At 40.5% G+C, this 26,044-nt stretch overlaps 1 protein-coding gene across 3 annotated transcripts in view; it reads right to left on the reverse strand.

The window, feature by feature from the left end:
• Nucleotides 1-26,044, reverse strand: part of CAMK4 (calcium/calmodulin dependent protein kinase IV) — a 129,432-nt gene that overhangs the window by 22,520 nt on the left and 80,868 nt on the right. For all 3 annotated transcript variants that reach the window (XM_072992466.2, XM_072992468.2, XM_072992465.2), the window contains 3 exons: nucleotides 24,402-24,474; nucleotides 2,661-2,751; nucleotides 2,254-2,328 (listed from right to left, as the gene is read on the reverse strand). In XM_072992466.2, the coding sequence (XP_072848567.2) occupies nucleotides 2,254-2,328; nucleotides 2,661-2,751; nucleotides 24,402-24,474 (239 nt within the window). The remainder of the gene's footprint in view (nucleotides 1-2,253; nucleotides 2,329-2,660; nucleotides 2,752-24,401; nucleotides 24,475-26,044) is intronic.

The following is a 26,044-nucleotide window of genomic DNA, read 5'->3' on the forward strand; positions in this document are numbered from 1 at the left end:
CTGTGTGTGACAGAAACAAAGCTCATGTAACGCCTTGGAGGTGCTCACACGTGTGCTTTCTTTTTCCTGAACTCCACTCAAATGATTGGTAGTGTTTATACACAGCACCAGCCCCCTCTTTGGAGAGACAAGGTTCCAGTTCTTGACACTTCCTACATCCCTTATAAGCACATTTCCTCTCCTGAACAGGGAATCTTTCTCAGGCTGAATACAGTTGTGTTCAAAATTATTCAACCCCCAATGCTGTAAAGGGGTTTAGGGACTATAGTGTACATTTGGAATTGTATTCAGAATGAAATCCTACAAGGACGTTTTAAAGAACCAAATGCAACTAAAATAACATCAATTGTTTATGTAATACAGTAGTAAATGTTTCTTTTGTGGTTTCTTCATTGCCACAATTATTCAACCCCTTAAAGACTACCACTCTGAAGAAGAGAGGTTCATTCAGGTGTTTTCGATCAGGTATTGAAAACACCTGTGGATGTCACCGAGCACCAATCAAGCATAATAAGCACCAATTAGGCAGCTTTAAAATGACTGTGATACTCAGCTCCTTCTAGACATTTACTGGTGTGGTTACAAACATGGTGAAGTCAAGAGAATGGTCCAGGAAGACAAGAGAAGAGGTGATTTGTCCTCACAGGAAGGGCAATGGCTATAAGAAGATTGCAAAGAAGTTAAACATACCAAGAGACACCATAGGAAGCATCATTCGCAAATTCAAGGCAAAGGGCACTGTTGAAATGCTACCTGGTCGTGGAAGAAAGAAGATGCTGACTTCGACTGCTGTGCGCTACCTAAAGCGTAGAGTGGTGAAAAGTCCCCGTGTGACTGCTGAGGAACTGAAAAAAGATTTGTCAGATGTGGGTATAGAAGTTTCAGCTCAGACAATAAGGCGCACACTGCGTAATGAAGGTCTCCATGCCAGAACCCCCAGGCGCACCCCCTTGCTGTCTCCCAAGAATAAGAAGAGTCGACTGCAGTATGCCAAAAGTCATGTGGGCAAACCACAAAAGTTGTGGGATAGTGTTCTGTGGACTGATGAAACAAAATTAGAACTGTTTGGGCCCATGGATCAACGCTATGTTTGGAGGAGGAAGAACAAGGCATATGACGAAAAGAACACCTTGCCTACTGTGAAGCATGGCGGAGGGTCAATAATGCTTTGGGGCTGTTTTGCTTCTGCAGGTACAGGGAAGCTTCAGCGTGTACAAGGTACCATGAATTCTCTTCAGTACCAGGAGATATTGGATGAAAATGTGATGCAGTCCGTCACACACCTGAGGCTTGGGAGACGTTGGACCTTTCAACAGGACAATGATCCCAAGCATACCTCCAAGTCCACTAGAGCATGGTTGCAGAGGAAAGGCTGGAACATTTTGGAGTGGCCATCGCAGTCACCAGACTTAAATCCGATTGAGAACCTCTGGTGGGACTTAAAGAAAGCAGTTGCAGTGCGCAAGCCTAAGAATTTGACTGAACTGGAGGCTTTTGCCCATGAAGAATGGGCGAAGATACCCGTAGATCGCTGCAAGACACTTGTGTCAAGCTATGCTACACGTTTAAAAGCTGTTATAACTGTAAAAGGATGTTGTACTAAGTACTAAGATTGAATGTCACTTGGGGGTTGAATAAAAACTAATAATGATGTGAGCACAGAAAAGACATTTGTGGTTATTTCATTATAAACTTAAGGTTATATTTCTCTGACCTACAAGTGCCTCTTTCATGTAAATGTAAGCAAGATGACTGAATGATCAAAATCAATGTCAAAATGGCCAAAACATTCAATTTCAGTGGGGGTTGAATAATTTTGAACACAACTGTAGATGGCTAACACCTTGCTTTCTTGTGTGACTGATAAATGGAGGAAAAACTACTTGTTTGGAGAGAAGAAGATTCTCTCACACACCATTTTGCCTGGGAATCTCTGTGCTGAGTCCAGACTTTTCCATGAGTTGTTTCCAATGCTGTTTGTCCACTGGCAGAATGGATTTATATTACTGGAAGAATTCACCTCCCACCATGCCCTCAGGAGATGTGAGATGCACACAGGTGAGAAAGCAAAAAAGGAATGCCACTGTATGAGTGAAAGGACACTCACACGACTTTAACAGATACAGCTATGTTTTTATGCAATTTGCATTTTTGCTGCTGTTGGTTTGGATTTAACCAAAGACAAGAAATCATAAAGAAATTGAATGCAAATAAAGTAATTCCAAATGTATTGAAAGTAATAAATGAACATACCACAGTACCCAGGAGTTCCACAAACTGTTTTCATGGTCACTTGGTCTGCAACAATCTTGGAAAGTCCAAAATCAGCTGTTACAAATCAGAAAGTTTTATTATTTTAGCATATTTGTTTCCTGAAATAAGGTGGAATTAAATTAATAAGAGTATCTTGTCTTATAGAAAATATTATACAAAATTATTACCAATTAAATATCATAACAGTAAAGTGAATTGTTTTTTGTGAAATCATATTCTAAACTGACCTTCCCCCCAAACAAAGGTTTTATTATGACAGCAGGGCATGGTTCTGTTTCTATACAGGTTAGTCTTTCATATTTGTGAATGCCCTGCTGACAGTGCTAAAATGAATGGGACAATTAGGACATCAGCGTGCCAACCAAAGATGGAAAAACTCATATTACCTATTTTTAAAGGGGCATCTGGAGCTGGTGTTGCATACAGCAGATTTTCTGGTTTCAAGTCACGGTGAACAATTCCATTGGCATGAAGATACTATAAGGAATACATGCAGGTTCAAAGTTTTAAATTTATGTTTGGGATCAAAATATATTTTCAAAAATGATCAATAACTAGTTCAGTTCCATGCACTCAAAGTAGACCTATCAAGAGTCTGGAAATATCATTTGTTATCTAGAGACCTTAAGTATTTTAGGTTTCTATGTCTGCATTAGGCATAAAGGTATCAGACAAAAATAATCAAAATATCAGACAGGTGTTATATGGTATGATTTTTCCAAATTACTGAAAAACATCATCACTCATATTTGCGTTCTCATGTCCTTGTCAGGTATACAATTCTGTACGGGGTCTGCTAAAAATAATTTTGTAAAGCACTTTCAGTTACAAAAATAACCCTATCTGGGCACTCTGCTTTAAAATCATGTGGAAAGAGTTGTAGAACTGTGCTTGAGCCCTGCCATTCCCTCTTGATCTCCTTCGTTCAAATGAACAGTTGAACGTGATCATAAATAGCAGTGCAACTGGGAGCCTCACCTCCTGCAATGCTCTTGTGTGGCTTTATGTGCCCGTGTTCAACTGAATGTGCTTACATCACCACAACAAACCTTCCCTGCCCGATAAAGATAAGCAGTGGAAGGGGCAAGGCTTCCTTCAATCTCAGCTCCCTTTACCTTATTTCAAAACAGAAGGCCTGGGGGGAAAAGGTTATGAAAAGTTCAACACTGGCCATTTGTTTCAACCTTTACCTTTAAATATTCTTGCTTGTACCATCTACAGTAAAAAGAAGCTTCTGTAGTATGTTTGAAAATTGTATGTGTGCGTGCAAAACTGAACTAGAGGGAGCAAGATTTCTGAAATGCCTTGGAGAATAGAAATGCTGTTATAAAGAAGAAACCTCAATAGATTATGCCTGCAGTGAGTCATCGAAATAAACTATGGTTTATCAAGACAGGAATGAAGTAGTGTGTGTCATGGGCTCTTCTCCCCTCCCTCCCCAGCACAACCATGAGTTGTTCACACATTTTTAGAATATTTTTTTATTAGGGATTTGATTAAAGGAAGAGAGTGGGACTTAACTAAAAGCAACACAGTTGGGAAGTTATGTCTTTGAAAACAATTTCTCTTAAAAATCTCTGGAGAAAGTTCTTGTAAGTCTTTTTCCTTACTCGGAGCGTCATCTTTGCACTTCCTCCGCTGAACTATCTCCAAAGGTTAAAGCAATGCTAGTCAGTACTCAACATGTTTACATCACTTTCAATGACCAGGGTTTTATTAGCGTTGTGTAAGGTTTGTGTAACTTACTGTGGCTGACTGAGGCTAATTGATGAAGTGCTGGGGCATGTATTGATCGCATGTCTGGCCACACACTGACTGTGCAGCATAATACCTTGTCAATCAGCCACAACAAGTTACACAAGCAGCAACAAGATTCTGGCCACTATAACAAATAATTAACAGCTTTTAAAAATCATTATTAACTGTTTTAAATAATTACAGGCAATTAGTTATTATTTTTTCATAAACTAGTCCCAAGCTCTCAGTTCGACACTTTCCTCTACAGACAGGATAACGTGGAAGAGGTGAAACAAGACGGAACAGTATTTTTCTTTCACTCTTTTACATAGCAATTTCTAAAAATTTAAAATTCACTAATTAAATTGAAGATAAAATCTAATTATGCCTGATTGAGTCTAAGACTGAAATGAGGTAGCACACAGAAAGAACATGAACATTAAAATAAGATATTTTGACATCATCACAGATGGGGGAAAGCTGCTTTCTCTGTGACTTTAGTTCTGTAATTATGACTGTTACGCCACAAAATCTCTGCCACTCCAAAATTAATCAGGCAACCATGTTATGTCACAAGATTTATTTCTATTTCCTACTTGAAACAGTTGGCTTTAGACCTCTGAAGGTCTAATTATGTCACTTACATGTGTATGCATGCATATAGGTATGTAAATATGTATGTATGTTGGTGCCTGAAGAACCCTGAATGGCATACATCACAATAAAAACAATAATTACAGATAGAAGAAATGTAACAAATAATATACTTCATAGAAATAGTAAAAATGCAAAAATGAATGGGGAAAAAGCAATAAGCTAAACCCATCAAACAGATTAATCTTATTTATATGATCACATGATGCTTCAATATACAGATGGTAGAATAGCAGTTTAATATCACCATAGACCCACTGAAATAATTTCACTTTATATCCCCTCCTGAATCCCCACCAGGATATCACGCTTCACTGGGACTTGGGAAGAGAATTCCAAAGCATAGTGTGATGATCGCCCACGTAACTCATGCCATTCATATTCATGAGCTGATTTGCATGAACCTATGAGAGGACTGGAGAGGCAGAGTCAGCAGCTACATGAGGCTTGGCGGGAGGAGGAGTCAGATAAGGGCTGGTTAGTCAGAGAGCGAGGGAACAGATACTGAGAGAAATAAAGCTGGTTAAGAAAATAGGTAGAGAAGGTGGTAATGATATAGCAAGAGAAAAGAAATATGTACTGAGAGAACTGTTGATGATTTGCTTGCGGTCCCAGCCTGGGACTTGCTCTGTTTATTTTTATTTTGGTATTTTTTTGAAATGCTGGAATGGATAAATCCCATTCCCATGCATTTCAATGGGAAATGCTGCTTTGACTTACGAATGTTTCACTTTACGAACGCCATTCCAATATGGAAGCCTACCTCTAATGTCTCTTTCTGTCTTAGGATATTAACAGTTAAAAACTGATTTTCCCTGCCCCACATCTCTACCATTTTTGTAGTGATGCATATAATTTTAAATGTTTCATGCAGATTGGTTTGTAAGGTTTGCATAAGAGGTAATGTGTAAATATCTTAGATACATTTTAAAACATGACTAGTATCTTAATCTTCAGGTTATCTGTCATTTTCACGAGTTCGGGGAAATTCACATTCAAAAAAATTCCAACATTTTTTTCTGTTTAGTATTCCAAGATCACATTTTTACTACTTAGAATTCCAACCCTGTAGCATTTAGACATTTTAGTCATTTTTAAAGGCTGTCAACTTTGCTAACACTTGGTGTGATGTAAATTATTCTCTTACATTCAGTAACATTCAAAAATTGCTTAGCATTCAGAGAAAACACTTCATTTTTTTTCATGTGACATTTTAGGGTTTTTCTTTTTTTTTCTTTTACAAAAGCAGGATATACAACTGTGAAATCGTGCTTGTAGAATCTGTTTTCTGAATTCTATGTTGTAATTGGAAATAAACTGTCCTTAATCCACTTCCTTATCTTAAATAAGACCTTTTTTCCCAGTGTAGCCAACAGTGGAATCAAAACAGCTTAAATCAGATATGTATTGAGATATAAATCTTGTAAAATTAATATATTTTCAATTGAAATATTTAAAGGATCAGAGGTTGTAAAGGCAATTTTTTAAAAAGATAACAAATCCTAAAATCCTCCTGCCAGTGTAACCATTGGCATTCTGGGAGTAGAGTCCAAAAGAGTAACTTATACTAGCTTTGCTTCTGAGCTTTCATATGCTCGCCATACATTTCACACGCCTGGGCAAACAACACAGAAATCCTTTCTTTAATATAATGAAGTTAACTACTGTTCAAAGGCACGCACTGTAGCATACTAGACTGAATGAAAAATTCCCTTGCATGGTTGAGATTTGTTTAGAGCAATGGACAGAAACCATATTGCATGTTGATTAGAGTATCAGGATTTAATAGAGGGTCATAGATTAACTGTTTGAAAGCCAAAACTTTCATCCCCTCAAGAAAATCAAAAGTTGCCTTATACGCATTAAACCACAAAATTACTTTCTCTAACTCAGTATTACATATTGACCAAAAGAACTACAACATCCAATGGTAATGCTCAATGCTTCACTGCAGTCTTAGTTAATCAAGGCTCACATGAGATTGAGTGGATGGAGGAAGGGGAAAGAACACCTTGATCTGCCTTCATAACTACCACATTGTTTCCACAGTGAGCCTACCTGTTTTGGGTTTCCTTCTGCCTGGAGAGGAGCAGCCACACTTGATTGGTTGGCTGTCCTTAGTTATGGCTCTGCTGATTGTCATTGGTTCTCCAGGCTTTCAGAAGTCTTTCTCAGCACTGTCTGGAGATGTCTGTTACTGAACCTGTGACAAACCCAGACCTACTGGGATCTGCCACACGTTACACTAAGCTGCCACCAACCATTCCCTTTAAGAAGTCACACAGACCAGGGATGGGTTTTCAACAAATAAAAGAATAAGGTTTATTTAAATCACACACAGGGAAAATAAAATGATCAGGTGAATAAGATTTAGTAACGTGGCTTAGTCTCATTCATACATGCATACAGTTTGGTTCACACAGAACCCTTAACTTGAAGCACAGACCCTGAACCTATCAGTTCTGGCTAACCATACAGACACCTGAACCTATCAGGTTGGTACTCTGACACACAGTAGTACCCTGTCTGACACACAGACTCCCACACCAGCTTCTTCTTCCCAGCTGCTGCTTCTTCACATCCCAGCGTCTCCTAACTTCCCCACACACGCATCACATATATATACAGTACAGCCCCTCCTCCTGATGTCCCGCCTTCCACTCCCCATAGGATGGAACTTTCCCTCCAAACCCATGACAGACAGGTAACATCAGTGCTGTATGTAACACCTCCCCTCTTTATAAGTTGTTTTGTAGGGGGAAAGCTAAGGTGCTTTTTCCCAAAAAACAACCTGAATAAAACACACAACAACAGTTATACATACCATATCATACTTACTTATACTTACATTCTAAGTTAACCATAGCAATTAGGCATTTAAACATTTACCATATACATTACATCAATTTACCTTTATTCATACAAACCAAGTTCAAAAAACAGGTACATTTAACTTTTTGTCATCAATATATATACATAGTCCATGTTTCGTTCGCCGTCTTCATTCTTCAGGTCTTCTTGACAAGGCGTCAGCAACACAGTTCACTGACCCTCTGACCACCTTCACTTCAAAGTCATAGTCCTGCAAGTTTAAAGCCCACCTCATAAGTTTGCTATTGTGGGTTTTCATTGTCTTTAACCATTGCAGTGGTGAATGGTCAGTGCACAGAACAAAATGTCTTCCCCAGATGTAAGGCTTGGCCTTCTGGATCGCGTAGACTATGGCCAAACACTCCTTCTCCACGGTTGCCAAATGTCTCTCACCTTTTTGAAGTTTCCTACTCAGGTAGGACACTGGATGCTGGTCACCATTCTCATCCTCCTGGCAAAGAACTGCTCCTACCCCGCTGTTAGACGCATCGGTGTAGATGATGAACTCCCGGTCGAAGTCTGGAGCACGCAGCACTGGATACTGGACGAGCGCCTCCTTCAACCTCTGGAACGCCTCCTCACAGTCGCTGGTCCACGGGATGCGGTCATCAGTCTTCTTCCGCGTCAGATCGGTCAGCGGAGCCGCAATCTCGCTAAACCTCGGGATGAACTTTCTGTAGTAGCCCACCAACCCAAGAAATGATTTGACTTTTTTCTTGGTGTTGGGTCTGGGCCAATCACGAACGGCTTCTATTTTGGCCTCCAGGGGTTTTATCACTCCTCCCCCTATCATGTGACCCAAGTATTGTATTTCTGGGCTACCCAGCTGCAGTTTGTTCTCTTTGCAGAGCCTAGGCCAAAGCACTCCCTCCCCTGGGTTAAAGTGCCCCTCCCCGGCTTCCTGGTCATCCCAAGCTTTCTTTCTGACCTTTTGAGCTTGCAGGGTCTCTGCTGCTAGCTCTAGGTTTCTCTTTAGGTCATTCCTTAAAGAGTCTATGTATGTCACAACGTCTTGTGGGTCATCCTGGGTGATCTGCTCCCAATTTTGTTTGATCAAATCAAGGGGCCCTTTCACCCTTCTCCCAAATAAAAGTTCAAATGGACTGAACCCGGTACTGGCTTGTGGCACTGATCGATAAGCAAACAAAAGGGATTGCAGCTTCTGGTCCCAATTGTTTGGATTCTCTGCCAAGTAAGCCCTAATCATGCGCATTAGAGTCCCATTGAACTTCTCAGTTAACCCATTACTTTCAGGATGATAGGCAGTAGTTTCCTTGTGCTTAATTCCACAGATTTGCCATAAGCGTTTCATGAGCTTTGATGTGAACGATGCGCCCAAATCTGTGATTATTTCTGAGGCAAATCCCATCCTGGACATATACCCCACCAAGGCATCTGCCACTGTGTTAGTTTCAATATTAGTCAAGGGTATGGCTTCAGGGTACCTCGTGGCATGGTCCACAATGGTGAGAATGAACCTGTTCCCCCTCTTTGTGGCCTTAGGCAAAGGTCCCACAATATCCACCCCTATGCATTTGAACGGAGTGTCAATCACAGGCAAAGGGCACAACTTTGCTTTGGTCCTGTCGCGGCTATTCCCCTGCCTTTGACACACATCACATTGTTTACAGAACTCCCTGATCTGCTTCCCTATGTCAGGCCAGTAAAAATTCTGTGTGATTCTCTGCTGTGTTTTGTTCACCCCTAAGTGTGCAGCAAACATGTCAGAGTGCCCCCTTTGTAAGATCATGGGGCGATACTTTTCAGGTACCACCAGCTGACTTCTGATCCCATCTCCCCCTTTTGAGATATTCCTCAGGGTCTCTCTATACAAAATCCCCTTTTTCTCTAGAAATCTCACTGGGGTTTCAGGTGTTAGCTGGGCGTCAGTCACCTGCTCAAAACACTTTTGGAGAGTGGCGTCTGCCTTTTGCTCTTGTCCAAATCTGCCGTCTGTGGTTAAGGTTTCCACCACAGCTTCTGAACTCCCCTCTGCTTCCGTCTCTGGCTCATCATTACCCCCCTGAACTGTCCCCGTGGTGGCTTGTGAGCGTGTAATCACTAGCACCCGTTTCACATGTTCAGCCAGGTCATTTCCCACGAGCACGGCTGCTGGCAGAGTCGATGAAATTGCTAGCCGCCAAACTCCCCTCCAGCCTTGAAAGTTCACAGGTACCTCCGCTACTGGCAGAGAGATTACCTGCCCCTCAATCCCTGCCACCTTCATGCTCTCATTTGGGATTACATATTCCCTAGGAATAATATCTGAATGGCACAGGGTCACCTGAGAACAAGTGTCCCGCAGCCCCCGATACTGATGGCCAAGTATTCCTACGTCCACCCCTGCTGTTTCAAACAACTGGGAATCTGTTCTCACCAGTAGGCAGCGCCTGACCTCTACAAGAGGACCATTTTCCTCAGCCTGATCAGCAGATGTAGCTGTTCCAGATTGAGTAGCCATGGCAACAGGCTCCCTCAGTGACAATGAGCCTTGCTCTTTCTGGACACAGAACACAGCTTTTGGCTTGGTCCCACTCGAATCCTGAGGCACCATTCCTTTTAGCTGCTTTAATTTCTCACACTCTGAGATTAGATGGCCCTTTCCCTGACAGAAATAACATTTTCTGGTGTATTTTGATTCTCTCTCATCTTGTTTTGGTTTTCCCTCCAAAATCTGAGGTCTTGGTTTCATGTCTGAGGGCTTCCCTTCACCATGGGCCCCTCCCCCTTGCTGGCTTTTCCCTGGTCCCTGAGAGTACTTGCTGTAGGTTTCTTTAGGTTTCCCCATCGCTTTCCCCTCACCCAAGGGCTTTCTTATTTGGGAAATAAAATCTGCAATCTCGGCGGCTTCTGCCACAGATTTCGGTTTCCTTTCCCTCACCTGGAATTTCAGTTCCCCATGCAGGACTGAATAGAACTGTTCCAGCGCTATCAAATCTTTAAGCTGCTGAAAGGTCTCTGTCCCCTCCTGAGATAGCCATTTCTCAAGCAGCCTCACCAATTGAGCCCCCACTTGGGTAAAAGTCTGCTCTGGTTTCTTTGTGAGGGACCTGAATCTTTGCCTCAGCTGTTCCGCATTTATCCCATGTCTTGCAAACACCAGTTTTTTAAACTCTGCAAAATCTCTCATCAGTTCCTGTGGCATCTCTGAATAAACCTCAGCCAGGCTACCACTGATTAAAGATCGCATGATGGTCATCTTCTCAGTTTCCCTTACTGAGAAGTCCACAAACGCTCTTTCCACTAGGGAAAAGAACACCTCAGGACAATCTCCCTTGTGGTACACAGGGAATTTCTTCAGGTCAGCTTTAGACAATTGGCCTCCCTCAGAATCCCTATTGTTATTATTGTTCTGGTTCATCAGTTCCAATTTTCTTAATTCAAACGCCATTTTCTCTCTCTGCAATTCCAATTCCATTCTCTGTCTCTCTAATCTTTCTTCCTTTTCCATTCTCTCTCTCTCTAATCTTTCCTCCATTTCCCTCACCCTCAGTTCATGCTGTTGGGCTATGAGCAATTTTCTGAGCTCTGGGTTCTGTTCTCCCGTGCTGTCACCCTGCACTGAGCCAAATTCCTCCTCAGAACCTTGGTCAACCTGGGGGTCTTTCACTTCACCCATTTCTGCCATTTGGCTTCGAGTCAAGGGCATAATCCCCCCTCAGAACAGGCTGCTTTAAAAAGTCAAGCCTCAAAATAAAACGACCACTTTTTTTTTCTTTTGCCTCAGAACCAGCTTTCCCTATAGATTGCTGCTGTCCTTCAGCACTACTTGCAACTGTAGCGAGTTAGCGTCTACCCCCCTCTGCTGGGCCTCTCAGCAGACAAGCTAGCTCACTGCTATTTCACAGTTTTGCCTCAGCTTTTTCCCGCCAAAACAGGCTGCCTCAGAGCACCCTAATCTAGTCTCCCCAGTTGGCACGTTCTTCCACTAGCGCACCTCCCCGTGAGGTACACCTAGAAGATTACCTACGTGCCTCAGATTGTCCCTGACTAGACCCCCCTTGCTCTGGGCACACTTGCCAAGGCTTTGCTGGACCACTGGACAACTGGACCAGTCGTATCCCACACGCTGGACACCAATCAATGTGACAAACCCAGACCTACTGGGATCTGCCACACGTTACACTAAGCTGCCACCAACCATTCCCTTTAAGAAGTCACACAGACCAGGGATGGATTTTCAACAAATAAAAGAATAAGGTTTATTTAAAACAACACACAGGGAAAATAAAATGATCAGGTGAATAAGATTTAGTAACGTGGCTTAGTCTCATCCATACATGCATACAGTTTGGTTCACACAGAACCCTTAACTTGAAGCACAGACCCTGAACCTATCAGTTCTGGCTAACCATACAGACACCTGAACCTATCAGGTTGGTACTCTGACACACAGTAGTACCCTGTCTGACACACAGACTCCCACACCAGCTTCTTCTTCCCAGCTGCTGCTTCTTCACATCCCAGCGTCTCCTAACTTCCCCACACACGCATCACATATATATACAGTACAGCCCCTCCTCCTGATGTCCCGCCTTCCACTCCCCATAGGATGGAACTTTCCCTCCAAACCCATGACAGACAGGTAACATCAGTGCTGTATGTAACAGAACCTGCTGAACATTTCCTTCCAAAGAATTTGGCCTAACCAGGAGCAACAGACCTTCTGTCTTCTCCCGCTCTTTTCCTCAAGATAAGACTGTTTTTGACTAGTTCCGAAGTGAACATTGAGGGAGCTAATTGTTGGGTAGCTCCCCAGGCTCTTTTGTTTGAAACCTTCCTCACACAACCTTACAATTAATATCTGGGGTTGTTTTGCCCCCTCCCTTATAGGGTGGGCCATATGTCCTCTTTTGAAGGTATTATCCATATGAAGAGCTGCCCTGATTTAAAGCTAAAGAAGTACAAAAAGGTCACTCAGGGACCTCAAAACTGCTGGTCACTGTCTTCCTCACCTAAGAGCCACTTAATGTAACACCATCACTACCAATACCATCGCCTATTACTGCTGGAAAATCCATTGTTTCTACACTAACTCTCTCCTGCATGCTCTCTCTTTGATTTACATCTGTAATTTCTATCTTCTGGCACTGAGATGAATCTGATTTGCTTTTAATTTCATTTAGAAACATGTCTGCGATACTCAAAGGAAGTTGCTACTTGTCATTTCCTGAGCACTAGAGCCTTTACTTCTTCTGACTCCAAAGGACTACTTTTGTAGATCTGCTGAAGGCTTTCCTCTATTTGACAGTAGTATCTTCTTTGATATAGCTCACTCCTTTAAAAAAGTTTTATGCTACATTAGGGTGGTTGTGGATCAAAAACATCTTGAAGAATGAAACATATTGATGCTTATGTATAAAGCTCTCCGTGGTTTGGGACCATGCTACTCGTCAGAGTGCCCTTTCCCAAGGTCATCTACCTGTACCACCAGATCCTCCCAGGCAGTGCTCCTACAGGTGGCTACTCCAAAGGAGACCAGGAAATCATCCACAAATGGTTGGGCCTTCTTCACAGTGGCCCCGTACATTGGAACCAACTTGGCCAGTTGAGTTGCCCCTGGCCCCCTCCTTCCAGTACTTAGGAAGCCACTGAAGACGTGGCTCCTTAAAGAGGCTTTTCAATGCAATCCTGCCTGACACACATCTCTCTTGCTCTGCCCCTTACCTGGAATTCTTTGCCTCTTGTTTGAGGTTGTATTTCACTTTTATTTCATCGATTCATGCATTGAATTATTGTTTTTCACAGTTTTTAAAATTACAGTGTAAACCACCCAGAATAGTGCCTTTTAGTAACAGGGTGGTATATAAGTTAAGCAAACACACCAATGTATCTTCCCTTCATTATTTGCTATTGTTTTCCATTTCATAATCTTTTAAATAAATTATCATCAAACTACTGCTATCAACAAAAGGTGAAAAGAGTTCATATGATTCTCCACTAACACAGTAATGATCATATATAAATGTATATGGTCAGATTAGATAGATAGATAGATAGAGAGAGAGAGAGAGAGAGAGACAGAGACAGAGACAGAGACAGAGACAGAGACAGAGACAGAGACAGAGACAGACAGACAGACAGACAGACAGACAGGTATTTTAAGTGAAGCCATTCTTGTAAGTCATCTCAGCATACACTTGTTGCCTTGAGGCTTTTTGTTTGTTTGTTTGTTTGTTTGTTTAAACCATATGAAAAACCATATTTTTCCTGCTTATGGAAATCAAAACAATATATAGTAAAAGCAGTTGAACAACATAAACTAGTAAGAGCACACTGTAACACTTTTGGCAGCTCCAAAAGCCTTATCAAAGGAATGCTTTTAACCACCTTCCTAACTGTAAATAAGAAGAGGCCACTGTAATTAAGACCATTAAGTTTCTGTCTGTCTCCAGTCCAGTATTTCTTTAGGCATTTCATTTCAAAATAGGATTCCATCCATCAAACCATGATTTTAAACTGCATATATGTTCCTCTAGAGTAGAAGGCACATTAGAAATAGAAATTAGGTCAACATTACCAAGTTGTTATAAGCATGATGAACTACAGTAAACCCTACCTTGAGCCAGAAGCTGGTCTCTGGGAAGTCAACAAGCCTATGATTAAAATATTTTAATTCTGGGATGCTTGTTTTAAAGAAATAAATTGAAAAAATGTTTGAAAAGCTACTACTTGCGGACTGGAAATACTAAGAACTGAGCCCAATAATGAGCCAAGTGAATAATAAGCCACCTCATATGCAAAGGCAATATGCCTGTTGAAAACACAGTGATTGAAAGCAATCTCCTTCTTTAAAAACCTGTGCTTTTTCATTTCAGAAACAGCAGTGACAGATCTAATTTCCCTGCAGCATCTCTCCCCTTTTCTCCCTCCCCTGTATATACCCAAACACACAAATACACCACTTATGTGTCTGCATTTCTCAGCAGTACTGAGTCCAAGCACACCAGCTTGCCAAATACAAATAAAATTCCTAACAGAGTCATATTTAAATCAGCTTGTGGTTTCTAAGCAATCCAAGCTCAATACAAATGGTAAGAGAGGAGGAAAAGAAAGTGGGTCATGACAAATATTAGCTCGGTTGATTCTGGAAGTTTTAATATACACTTCTAGTTTTCAGGGTCAAACATTCATTTCCATTTTATTATTTATTCAATATATGGGATGAGTCAGAGCTCGTCATCTGAAACGATGGACTTGTGCAGGTGGAACACTTGTTCTTCCATATGTATCTAATTGTATGCGGTTGATACCAGCATTTTTCCTGATGTCCAGAAAATGCAAGCCTCAAATTGGTACTAACAATGAGAAATAATAACACTGTGCCATCAAGTCAATTCCAATTTATGGCAACCCTTTCCAGGAGTTTCTAGGTAGAGAGTACTTGGAAGTGCTGTACCATTCCTTTCTTCTGTGGGTGCCATGGAACTGAGCAGCTTGCCCAAGAGCACATAGGTTGGTTCTTTTCATTCAAGGTACAATTGGAAATAACCTCGAGCTCTGGTGCTGCATCTTGCTGAGAACTCCAGCCAGTTAAAAAGGGACAAATCCGGTCTTCCTGGGTTTTAAAAATCATATCTCAGAAAATACAAATGTATTTTTTTTTTGCTTGGTTTGCCTTGTACTGGGATGATGTTCCAGCACAAAGAGCATTTTGAGTGGAAGGGTTTCACTCTCAGGGCTAATCCACAAATAAAGAAACAAAAAGCACCCATATCCAGCAGAGAGGATCATTTTTAAAGGATTTCCTCAATGTTCTTTGAAGAGTTGCTGTGAAAGACAACTGAAAGATATGAATCCTCCCTGGAAAGGGTTCATTTCAGAAGCTTTCCATATTAGTGAATAAGTCACCACAAACAAAATCTAGAATAGAGAATCATTTTTTAGAGTTTTCTCCAGTTTTTAAATTTTATTTTGTATTTATTTCTTTAAAAGATGCTGGTTTTTAAAAGAGAGGAGAAAATTCTTTTTCTGGGTGCAGATACAAATCCCAGTAAGAGATGCACTCACCAAACAGTACCAAGCATTGCAGAGAGAAGGAACCCAAATGTGAATCAAAGGAATCAGAAAAGAGATAGATTTAGAGAATGTGAAAATAAGCAGTAATAATCAATCAGGAACTGAAAACAGCTACAGTATACAGCTTGTGACAAAAACCCTGTGTTGGAATTTGTTTAAATCACTGCAACTTGCTGGATCAGAACAGTATGGCTTTTCAGCCTTATTTTTGCAGTCCACCCTGCTATGTTCTAACAGTTCTGATACCAGGCACTGCAAGTTATTTTCTCATGATGATCATACACAGACCCCCCTACATGTAAAATTAGAGTTTGTGGTGTCTTACATGGCCTGCTGCACAGCTGCATGTCTCATTCACTATTCATTTCATGTGCAGGAGCAAGCAAGAGGATGAGCCTGGTGGGGACTTTAAAATCACTGTAGTCCTGAAGACTAACCTGAAAGAGCTGAGTGCCCAGAAAAGCTTTTTGTTTGTTTGTTCAGAAACCAGCTGCCCTTTAAAGATTAATATTTCATTTCTAAACAATTAATGTGTTGTATTTTGGACTAGTGGTAGCATTTTTGTAGGAGGAAGGACAGCAGCTGTGAAATGGGTTGAAGGTAGTTTGACAGATAGTCTGTTAGTCTTGGTGATATCACTCATCTCAACCCTACAAACCTAGGAAGTTGCTATACACTAGGTCAAATGATTCATCCCTCTAGTCAGATATTGTCTTCATTGCCTAACAATGGTCTTCAGAGTATTCCTGATCAGCTCCTCTGGAGTGGGAAGGTTTCATAGGCTGAACCTAGAGCTTTTAATGTGCAAAGAAAAAAAAAACCCAAGTCCTATAATTGAGCTACAGTTCTGTAATTTTCTCTGATGAAACAGTTTTTGCAGATTTCTGTGGCACTGCCAAAAGTGTCTGAGCTAAGAATGTAGCATGACATTGTTGTGGCTCCTAGTTCTACTATAATAACATGTTCTCAATGCTCTAGGGATCCACAGAAAATATACCCAGTAGACCTATAGCAGCATCTTTTAAAATGACTTAACATTTGATTAGTATGGGTCATTTACCCATGCTAAAAAAGAAAACATATAGTTTTGCTAGTAAGTTTGTTAAAGGTAAAATGGAACTTTATTTTATTTTTATTTTTGCAAGAATCAGTACAGTATGTCTGCATATCTGTTGGTGCGCTCCACTTACTGTACAGATCAGCACACTGTGAAGGTCTATTGTCTTTTTCCTTCCCCAGCATGTAGAGTATTTCCCACCATATTTAATGATGACTCCCCCCCCCCCAATTTAAGCGTATTGTTACTATGGCGAGATATTTCAGTTAGTTCTTTAAGTGTGTTGCAGCTAATTTTATAGTACTTAATTTACAGAGAGCAAAATAGTTGGGGTGTCTTGTTCAGTGGTTAAATTTTGTGAAAACTATGACCTAATCCAATGATAGTCCCAACTAGAATGGAACCTTTGGAATGTATAGAATTTGGAAATCTCAATATATGCAAGTCAATAGGTCCGCAGTATTTGGGATTAATTTTGAATTTAGATCTGTTTGTGCAAAATTCAACCACCACTGAGCAGTTCCAATGTCAATGTGTTGGCATCTGCTTGTTATTTAAACTGAAATCAAGGAACATAAAGGTGCTTAACCTTGGGTAGTTTCCCCAGATAATATTACTGCTACTATTGTTATTATTGTTATTATTTAGAGGTGGGGCCTAGGGGATGGGGCTTTCTGCTTTAAATGAGCGTGCCCCAGGACCCTGGGCCTTTTTCCTGGGAAGCTGGGCTGAGGCTGAAGGCCAGGTATGTTTGCATGGGCATTTTGCTGAGTTTTTCCCCCTGGGTTTTCTTTGTTTTGTCTCCCTCACCACATGGCCTGCAGGTGGGGCCTAGGGGGTGGGGATTTTTGCTTTAAATGAGCATGCCCCAGGACCCTGGGCCTTTTTCCCTGGGAAGCTGGGCTGAGGCTGAAGGCCAGGTACGTTTGCATGGCCATTTTGCCTAACGGCGCACGATATTCTCAACTTCTCTTATTCTATCTCTGGCCCTAATATGGTAAATAGGAAATCTAATTAGATTTCTATACACCTGGGAGGCAGGAAAGTTCTAAGGGTTGGATCATACTTCCACACTTTAAAGAGCAGGCCAGGTAGATGGGGCTCATCAGCCATGGAATGCAACCCATCTAGGAGAAGGAAAACTCCGATTTCAAACCTCCACTGCCTTGTGGCTATATCCACTCGTGGAAAAGGCTTCAGGAGTTAACCTAGAGGCAAAATCTGGAGCTGGAGTCCCAAAGGCAGTTCATTTCATTCTGCCAACTCCTGCGACGTTGCTGGAACCAATTGTATTGGCTCTTGCCTTTCCACTGGACCACTTCAGCAATGTGGAGAGGGGGGATTTGTTGCTTGGGTAACAGCCTATCCTCCTTATTACTTTACCCAGGCTTCATGCTCTGGAGAGGACATTCCCCAATTCAGAGCATGTTACCATGGTCTCTCGAGACTGAAGGATTCCTATGATATTTAGTTATTACATAGTTAATAGACATGAGAAATTCACCCATGTATTTTAAGTGAGCATGTCCAATTTGGGATATAAGCAAACCCTAAAACAGAAATGTAGTACATTTCTGATTCTAAAAACCTTTCATATATGCCTATAAATACATTGTTGCAATTTCCTCTATCCTGCTGAACTTTTATCTTTGTATGTAAATATCAAAAACTTGAGATTCAACACACACACACACACACACACACACAGAGAGAGAGAGAGAGAGAGAGAGAGAGAGAGAGAGAGAGAGAGAACTTGATGTTGAAATGTTTATAAAAACTTGCTAGAAAAAAAGTAAGAAATAATCTGGGTTTCTCTGAAAAGTATCACTGACTTCCTGGTACTTACTGTATGCAGATGGCAAAGCTTTAATTTAGTCTATATACAATCTCCAAATTATCAAAAGGAAAAAAAGTAAAGAAAAAGAAGACATAGTCATTAAGAAAGCATTATATTTGACTAGATACAATTTGAAAATATGGCATCTCTCTTTTTGCTATAGATTTTACTAAACCAAGTGTATCAAACTAGAAGAGTTTCAGTTTTTCTTTGCTTTCACAGATGAAAGGTTTTCTAAAGAAGTGACACTATTTGCAGAGTTACAAAAGGTGTGCATTTAAATGGATCTGATGCTGGCTCAAAACTAAAGGCAAACCACAATGGAGCTGGCACAATGCCGTATGAGGTAGGATGCAGACGTAACAGATCTTGAAGTTCAGTGTTGCATATCTATAGTTCAGTTGGGGTATGAAATCCTGTTCCATCCAAGAATAGAAATACAGTATAAGCAATACTGAATTTTCAGGCTTAACAAATGTACCATTTCTTTGTGTATTCCTATTAACGTATGGTATAGTCCCACCCCCATCCCTCATCACTAGACAAGTTATAGATTTTGTTCTATGAAAGCCTACATTAAAGTAAATGTGTGTGTTTTTAAAGTGTTACAATATTTTGCTTCTCTTTCCCTTCTCCTCTCTTTTGGACAGTGTGCAAAGAAAAACCAGTGATTTTTCTCAATAGCTACAGTACCAATTGCTCTAACTCTAACCCACAGGTTCTTAACCTTTTTGAAAGAAATGCTGCCCCCTTGAGCCATTGAGGAAGATCATCGCCCCCCCTCCCTGCAGCGGCGGCACAGCATCACCATGGGGAGGGGGCAATGATAACTTCCTCAATAGCGGCGCGGGCAGCACCACATCCACTGCCAGCACCAGCTGCTCTGGATCTGGTGGTGTGGGGAGGGGGGCAATGATAACTTCCTCAATGGCAGCAGCGGCACAGTGGTTCCATGGCCCCCTTCTGTTCCTTCGCCCCTGCGTCACCCCTTTTTGTTCCATCGCCCCCCGAAAAATGAAATCGCCCCCTGGGGGCGATATCACCCAGGTTAAGAACCACTGCTCTAACCAGTCCTAAATGGTTGTGTGTTTGAATAATTATGAATTACTGTTAGTGAGAAACACTATCAGGAAAAGCGCACATGGGGAGTTCTGAGATAACCAGAGGAGTTCCTGCACATGACAAAGAACTCCAGGCAAAGAGACAGGAGAGATCGACTAGATGGAACAGCTGGAAAGCGTAGGTGGCAAAATAAATGGGCAAAAATGACCAAACAACATAAGAAATTCCCTTAAAGCCAATTCCATAGCAAAAAATGCCAGTGACCAATGAAGGTCTGATTGTATCAGTGCAGTACTGATCAACAGAGACTTGGGTAATTCAAAGACTTCTAAGATTTGAGCTCCTGAAAACACTTGTAAAGCATCCTATTGAGATCTTCAGAACTAGTTTAAGGATGCCACATTTCCCCAAGCTTAGATCTCATTTGGAAATATAGCTGTTTAGCATCAAAAGTAAATGTTTCCAGTTTCCTCACTGGAAAATGGTTCAGTGGGCATGGATTTTTTTGTTGTAACTGAACTGAGCCAGCAAGAACTGTGCCTTAAAAACACTTTCAGCATTTTCCAGCAGTTATGAATTGTGGAAAAAAAAATCTCTTATGATACTTTTTGGCTTTCTTTTGAGGAAGTGTTTCTATCACCGAGGAGCTCCAGATATGTTTCTGGAGACTCCCCACACCCCACATCTACGCGCACATTATCAAAACACCATTAGAAAAAATGTCTGGTACTGTATTTTACATTTGACTGTATGTCAAATATAATATGCCAGGCACGCATATTTCGGTTGGAATACAATGCAATTTGAGAATTTGTCATTTAACAGTATTTAATATCTGACAGCATTTAACATTTAAAATCTGACAGCATGCAATGTTAATTAGTGGTTGAGAGCTTAATGAGATTTTACACTTGTTTTTGGTTTTGGCAAGCTTCAGTCAGGAAATGCATCCAATCTAAAGTGTTTCAATTCAGAATTTTGAAATAAACTTCCAAATTGAATTTCAATGGCTGGAATCCTACTGTTGTTCACAAAATGTCTGCATAACTCACTGTGGCTAAATGCAACTAATTGATAAGCTGTTCAACACACCTTAATTGTGGAATCAGGTGTATGACCAGGCATTCAACGATCTTCTGTGCCCCCAGAACCTTCTCAGTTAGCTGTCATTAGCGATAGTAAGTTGTGCAAATTATCTTACACAAACACCAGTATGATTCTAGCCAATGTCTTGTTTTAAATTTGATTGAAGGAACTGGGAAATTCAGTGAAATTATAATATTTGTGTTGCCCCCATTTCAACAGCCATATGTAAGAGCTGATATACAGTATTACCAATAATAAACTATGATCAACGTAGCGCCATTCAGTCTATCCAGATTGGAAGGAAGACTTCATGAACCAGCTTGGATCAGGAAATAAAACTGGAACCTTATCCATGCAAAAAGGAGGTTCTACAACAGTGAAACCATAACTTGCACTTAACTACAATTCTTCAGCTCCATTTATTTTAAAAATCCAGTTATGATACTGTGTTTAAAGCATACACATCTTACTACAGTTCAAGAAAACACAATTATGATTTGTACAAAATTACTTTATAGCTTCATATCTGATTGTTGTCATTCCAGTAATGGAATATGTTTGATCCAGTACAGCCTTCCATCCATGAAACAGGGAGAAAGATTTCTGGTCAAATTTCTGCCTGTCCTTCAAGACCTCAACAACTCCCATGTTTCCTGAAAGGGTCTCCCAATTGTCTTAAGCAGATTTGAGATTGAGATGAGCTGTTGAGGGGAGAAGGCATTGCCCCAAATCAGGCTCCTGTCTGTGCTATGAAGAGAAAGTAGCCTTCATTGGATCAAAGAAGATTCCTCAGCAAGTAACACCAATTGGATAAAATGCTATAGACACTACAAAATACGTATGCTTAATATTTTTATGAGGACACTATTATAGACCAAAATTTTTTTGATCTCTGTGTAAAGTAGGAAATATATCAGCAGTTACTCCATTGATAGATAATCACAATATTCTATATTTCATGAACTAAATACTGTCAAAAGTTTATTTTCTAAATGCACACTGAATAATTGCTCAATTTTTCAAACAGATTAAAATCCATTGGCAGAAAACAGAGTCCTAGTAGTTCTAGTTTGGGTGCCCTAAACTGATAAATGTATTTTCTCTTTAAATACTTTTTTTTCATTTATCTGTTTTAGAATGGGATCTTAAATAATGGAGACAAGCAACTGAAAATAATGGAGACAAGCAACTGAAAATCCTTTACTATTTCTAATACATACACCATGTCCCAAAGACAGAATAACTTTTTTTTCCTATATGGATATTATGTACTATAATATTTCCCCTTAGGTTTCTTAAAAGCACAAAAAAACACACACCCTGACGTAAAACTCTTCCAAAGCGGTGCTTGTTAGAAGAGGAAATTTATCCAATGCACAGTTCATTCAATAAAGAGATATTTTCCCTTTCATATAAACATAAAAATACACATGATACTTCATTTTGGTTGGAACTTCTTTACCTTAGACTAGGCTCTCCCAAGATGGTGCCTTTTAGATGGGTTGGATTACAGTTCCCATCATTCCCAGCCTTCTAGCATCAGGTGGAGGGATGCTTGCCTTACCATGTTTGATTAACTATAAAATCAGTTACAGCAGTAATTATGATTTATACCTAATAATAATAATTGTGTGCCTGCCATCAAGTCAATTCTGACTTTTGGCGACCCTTTACAAAGTTTTTCTAGGTATAGAGTACTCAAAAGTGGTTTACCATTCCTTTCTTCTGGGGGGGATCATGAGACTGTGTAGCTTGCCCAAGGCCACACAGGCTGGCTCTTCTGAGATGCACGATGGGGAACTGGACTCCTAGCCTCTGGCTCTGCAACCTGATGCTTAAATCACTGAGCTATCCAGCTAGTAAGATCCATACTTACTACAGAAGAAATAATGTCTAGATTGTAGGAATTAGGTTCCATTAGAAGATAACAGGATTTAGATGATAAAGCAAATTTGCTGCTCTATTCCTGGAAAGTCTGGTGCACGCATTCTTAAGTTATTTCTGGCCAAGAGGACTCTTGGCTAGTTTTTATCCTAGATGTTTCACCTAGAGTCAGATGTAATGGAAGAAACTGGGGGCAGTTTAATTAGTGGCAATCTGCCACAGGCAGTGAAGTCACTCCCACTGAGTTGGTGGAAATATGGCACAGGATATAATGGTCAATAGATTTTAGATCTTTGGCTAAGCCTAATGTTCTCTTAGCATTCTGGGGCAAGTTGTTTTATTGATTGATTGATTTGATTTGATCTGATTTCATCTGATTTGATCTATATACGACCCATCTGGCTGTCAAGGCCACTCTTTTAAGGTCCTATTATGACAGTTTCTTACCCTTTATGGAAGTTCTTAATTTCCTCTATTTCCAGATGAAAAAATCTTCCTTTAAAGTTCAAAGATTCAGTTTCAGAATACAATTGTACCCATTAAGCTGTATTGATAACTGACTTGAGTTCATTCCACATTACAAGCAAAGAGAGCCTTTGTGGTGGTTAAAATACAGTTCCTTAAACCTGCAAGGGCTTCCACTTTAGCTACATGTCTGTTCCCAGTCCATGTACAGAACTTGAAATGTTAGTGGCATGGATGTAGGGAGCAGCGTGCAAGGCAGGCAAGCAAGAAGTACAAACACCAAAAGCTTTTGGAATGTGAAGAATTGGCCACATCTTTATTGGATAAGCTGAAGAGCCTGGACTTGTGTGGGCCATGAGTCCAGGCATTGGAGGACCCGCTTGTCGCTTGATGAAGCAAATGTACCTCCCCAGCCCACATGCTAGGGGGAAGCAAGGAAGTGACTTCCACCTCAGCCTGCCATCTGTGAAATGGTGCTCCCCCCACCCCCAAGCTAGACATACCTCTGGAATCTTCATTTCCAGATCCCTGCAGAGAAGTCTGTATGAGGGATACAGGCAAACAAGTCCCATCCCTTACTGGATCTATTTCCAAAGTCAAACTGCTGATCTCAAAGATACAGTAGATAATTAACAGGCATCTGGCACAAATCACTGGTAATATACAGGGTATTCCAGATTCATTCTCCTTCAATTGCTCCCCTTCAAATGGCCTGTGATCACAGAGAGGGAGGGGAAGGAAGCTTCCTCAAAGACTGGACAGCTCCTTTGGTTAAAGAGTGTTTTTATACTTTATAGACCACAATGACCACTACGTCAGTATGTCAGGAGCCCACATGTGATTTGACAATGAACAAGAAGCTTATCATGGTCTACAGCATAGACATAGACCTAAAAAGCTGCTTTACTGATTATGGAGAGGAGCTTAAAGAGTTTGATGTTTATGTGTGAAAGAGATGGGAGGGTGAAGAGACAGAGCCACACAATCCTTCTGCAACAGGGAGGGGGGAACTGTTCTTCTTTTCCTGACAGAAGCAGTACCATCTGTGGAATAAGACAAGTAGATCCAACCCATAGTGTCTTTTATCTAAAAATAATTATATAAAAAATTACATTCATGTCTTTTGCCAGAGGTAGTAGTCTGGACATAACTAAAAGCCACTGCCGAAGCTTTGACATGAAAAGACCGAGAATAAAAATGAATAGTTTTCACAGAAATTGGATTCTGGTAGGGATCTTTTAGATATGTAGCACAGAAGATGATTTATGTTAGAACATTATTTTTTGTTGCAGAGACATCACTGTTTTTTACACAGCTGAAAAAAAAACAAACCAAAAAACCCTAATCCTAGAACTGTAGGGAATTTATTCCCACAACTATGTAAATATTGATTCCATAAATCTCTCCAAATCAATGAAAGATTATTCTGAGTCTGTAAGATGAATTCATACTTACAGCAACCGCCTCCAGGATCTGCTTCACAGCATCAGCTGCATCTCGCTCACTGTAATATCCTTTTTCCACAATCCTGCAAAGAAACCAGAAGAGCCCTTTCAGACTCAAGGAAAGCAAAATCCTAGGTAAATGTGTCATTAAAAATTAATCACAGAGTTATCAAAGAGACACATCTTACAGTTATTATGTCCCCTGAATACAAACCATCATTTGCTCATATCTAAAAATAGATTTACTCTTGTCTACAGCACTGATTCTTCACTAATAAAAAAATAATACTTTCAAAGCATCAGTTTAAGTGATGTGGAAATAAAATGAATTTGTGCTGATAAATAACATAAGCTTAAAATGAACACTAAGCAATGCACATGATTATAGGTTCCAGCATCCCTCACGGTGACATGCTTTTGGCTTGCTTCTGCCCAGGTGTTGTGTTGCTTCTGGGCTAGGATAAGCCCCACTGAGACCAATTTGATTCTATCCTGAGCAGATGTATAAAGAACTACAGCTGTGGCTTGAAAACTTAATCGCCTTGGTACAAAATAAAAGTGATTTACAGGTATAAATAATAATAGGCCACTCTGTGCTTTTTATTCTGCAATATATACTTTACCACAAGATGTTCTTTAAAACTTTCAGATCTAGGGACTATTTCTGTATTGCCTTATTTGTTGAGTGCTGCTGCTGTCAATTAATTTAGAGTTAGGTCATGGTGGCTTCCTGGGCAATGTGACTGGTATGGAGAAACAAGAATCAGATTGTATGGATATAACTGCAGCAGTCTGCATGACTGCAATGCTACACAGATGCCTGACTGAGAATAGGAAGTGCTGCTAACACACGGGAGATAATATTGACTTTATGAGTTAACCATAAGTAACTGAGCTAGTCCTAGGAAGCCATTCCCCTCAATAAGATCTTTGTAGACAAATGAGGAAGTGGGGGAGAGAGAAGAGAGAACAGAGAAGAGGCTACTACATGTTAAGGTCAGAAAAACAGCATGCGCACAGGATCTCCAAGTGGGCAGTACAGGATGCTATTCCTAACATAACTGAAACACTTGAGTACACTATAAGAGTTAGACTACAGGGCCAAACATTCCACAGTGTGAAAAGCTCTTTTTTGTAGGAGGATAATAAAAAGGAATTATCCTCATACCTTTTACTCTTGGGCAGTCACACTGAAATCAATGGGCCTACTCCAGAATAATTTATTTGAAGACTCCAGAAAAAAAGAAAACTGTTATCTTATGTCCTAGGAACAGAATTTCTTTCTCATACCTTTCAAAGCTGTTTACTGATTGTAGGAAAGATGCTATGTAGACTAAAATGTGATCAAAGATGGTACAGGTTCTTACAAAGCATTGCTTGGACGCTACAGCAATGACTATGGTATAGTGAAAAAAATACATCATAACAGCCTCGAACAATTATGGCAAAGTGCTTTTGAGTTAGAAGCAGGAAGAGAGAACTTGGTATATTTAGAGACACGGATGCATGCAAAAGCACATTAACAAAACCAGCACACTTTCCCCATTTACTCACTTTATTGCTATATTGATCTCTAAGACATTAATCTAGCTTCACTAAAAATGTTTCATAAAGCAGAAACATTGTTCAGCCCAGGGGGATCCAACCTGTGAT

This window comes from Pogona vitticeps, chromosome 2 (assembly GCF_051106095.1).
Source record: "Pogona vitticeps strain Pit_001003342236 chromosome 2, PviZW2.1, whole genome shotgun sequence".
NCBI lineage: Eukaryota > Metazoa > Chordata > Lepidosauria > Squamata > Agamidae > Pogona > Pogona vitticeps.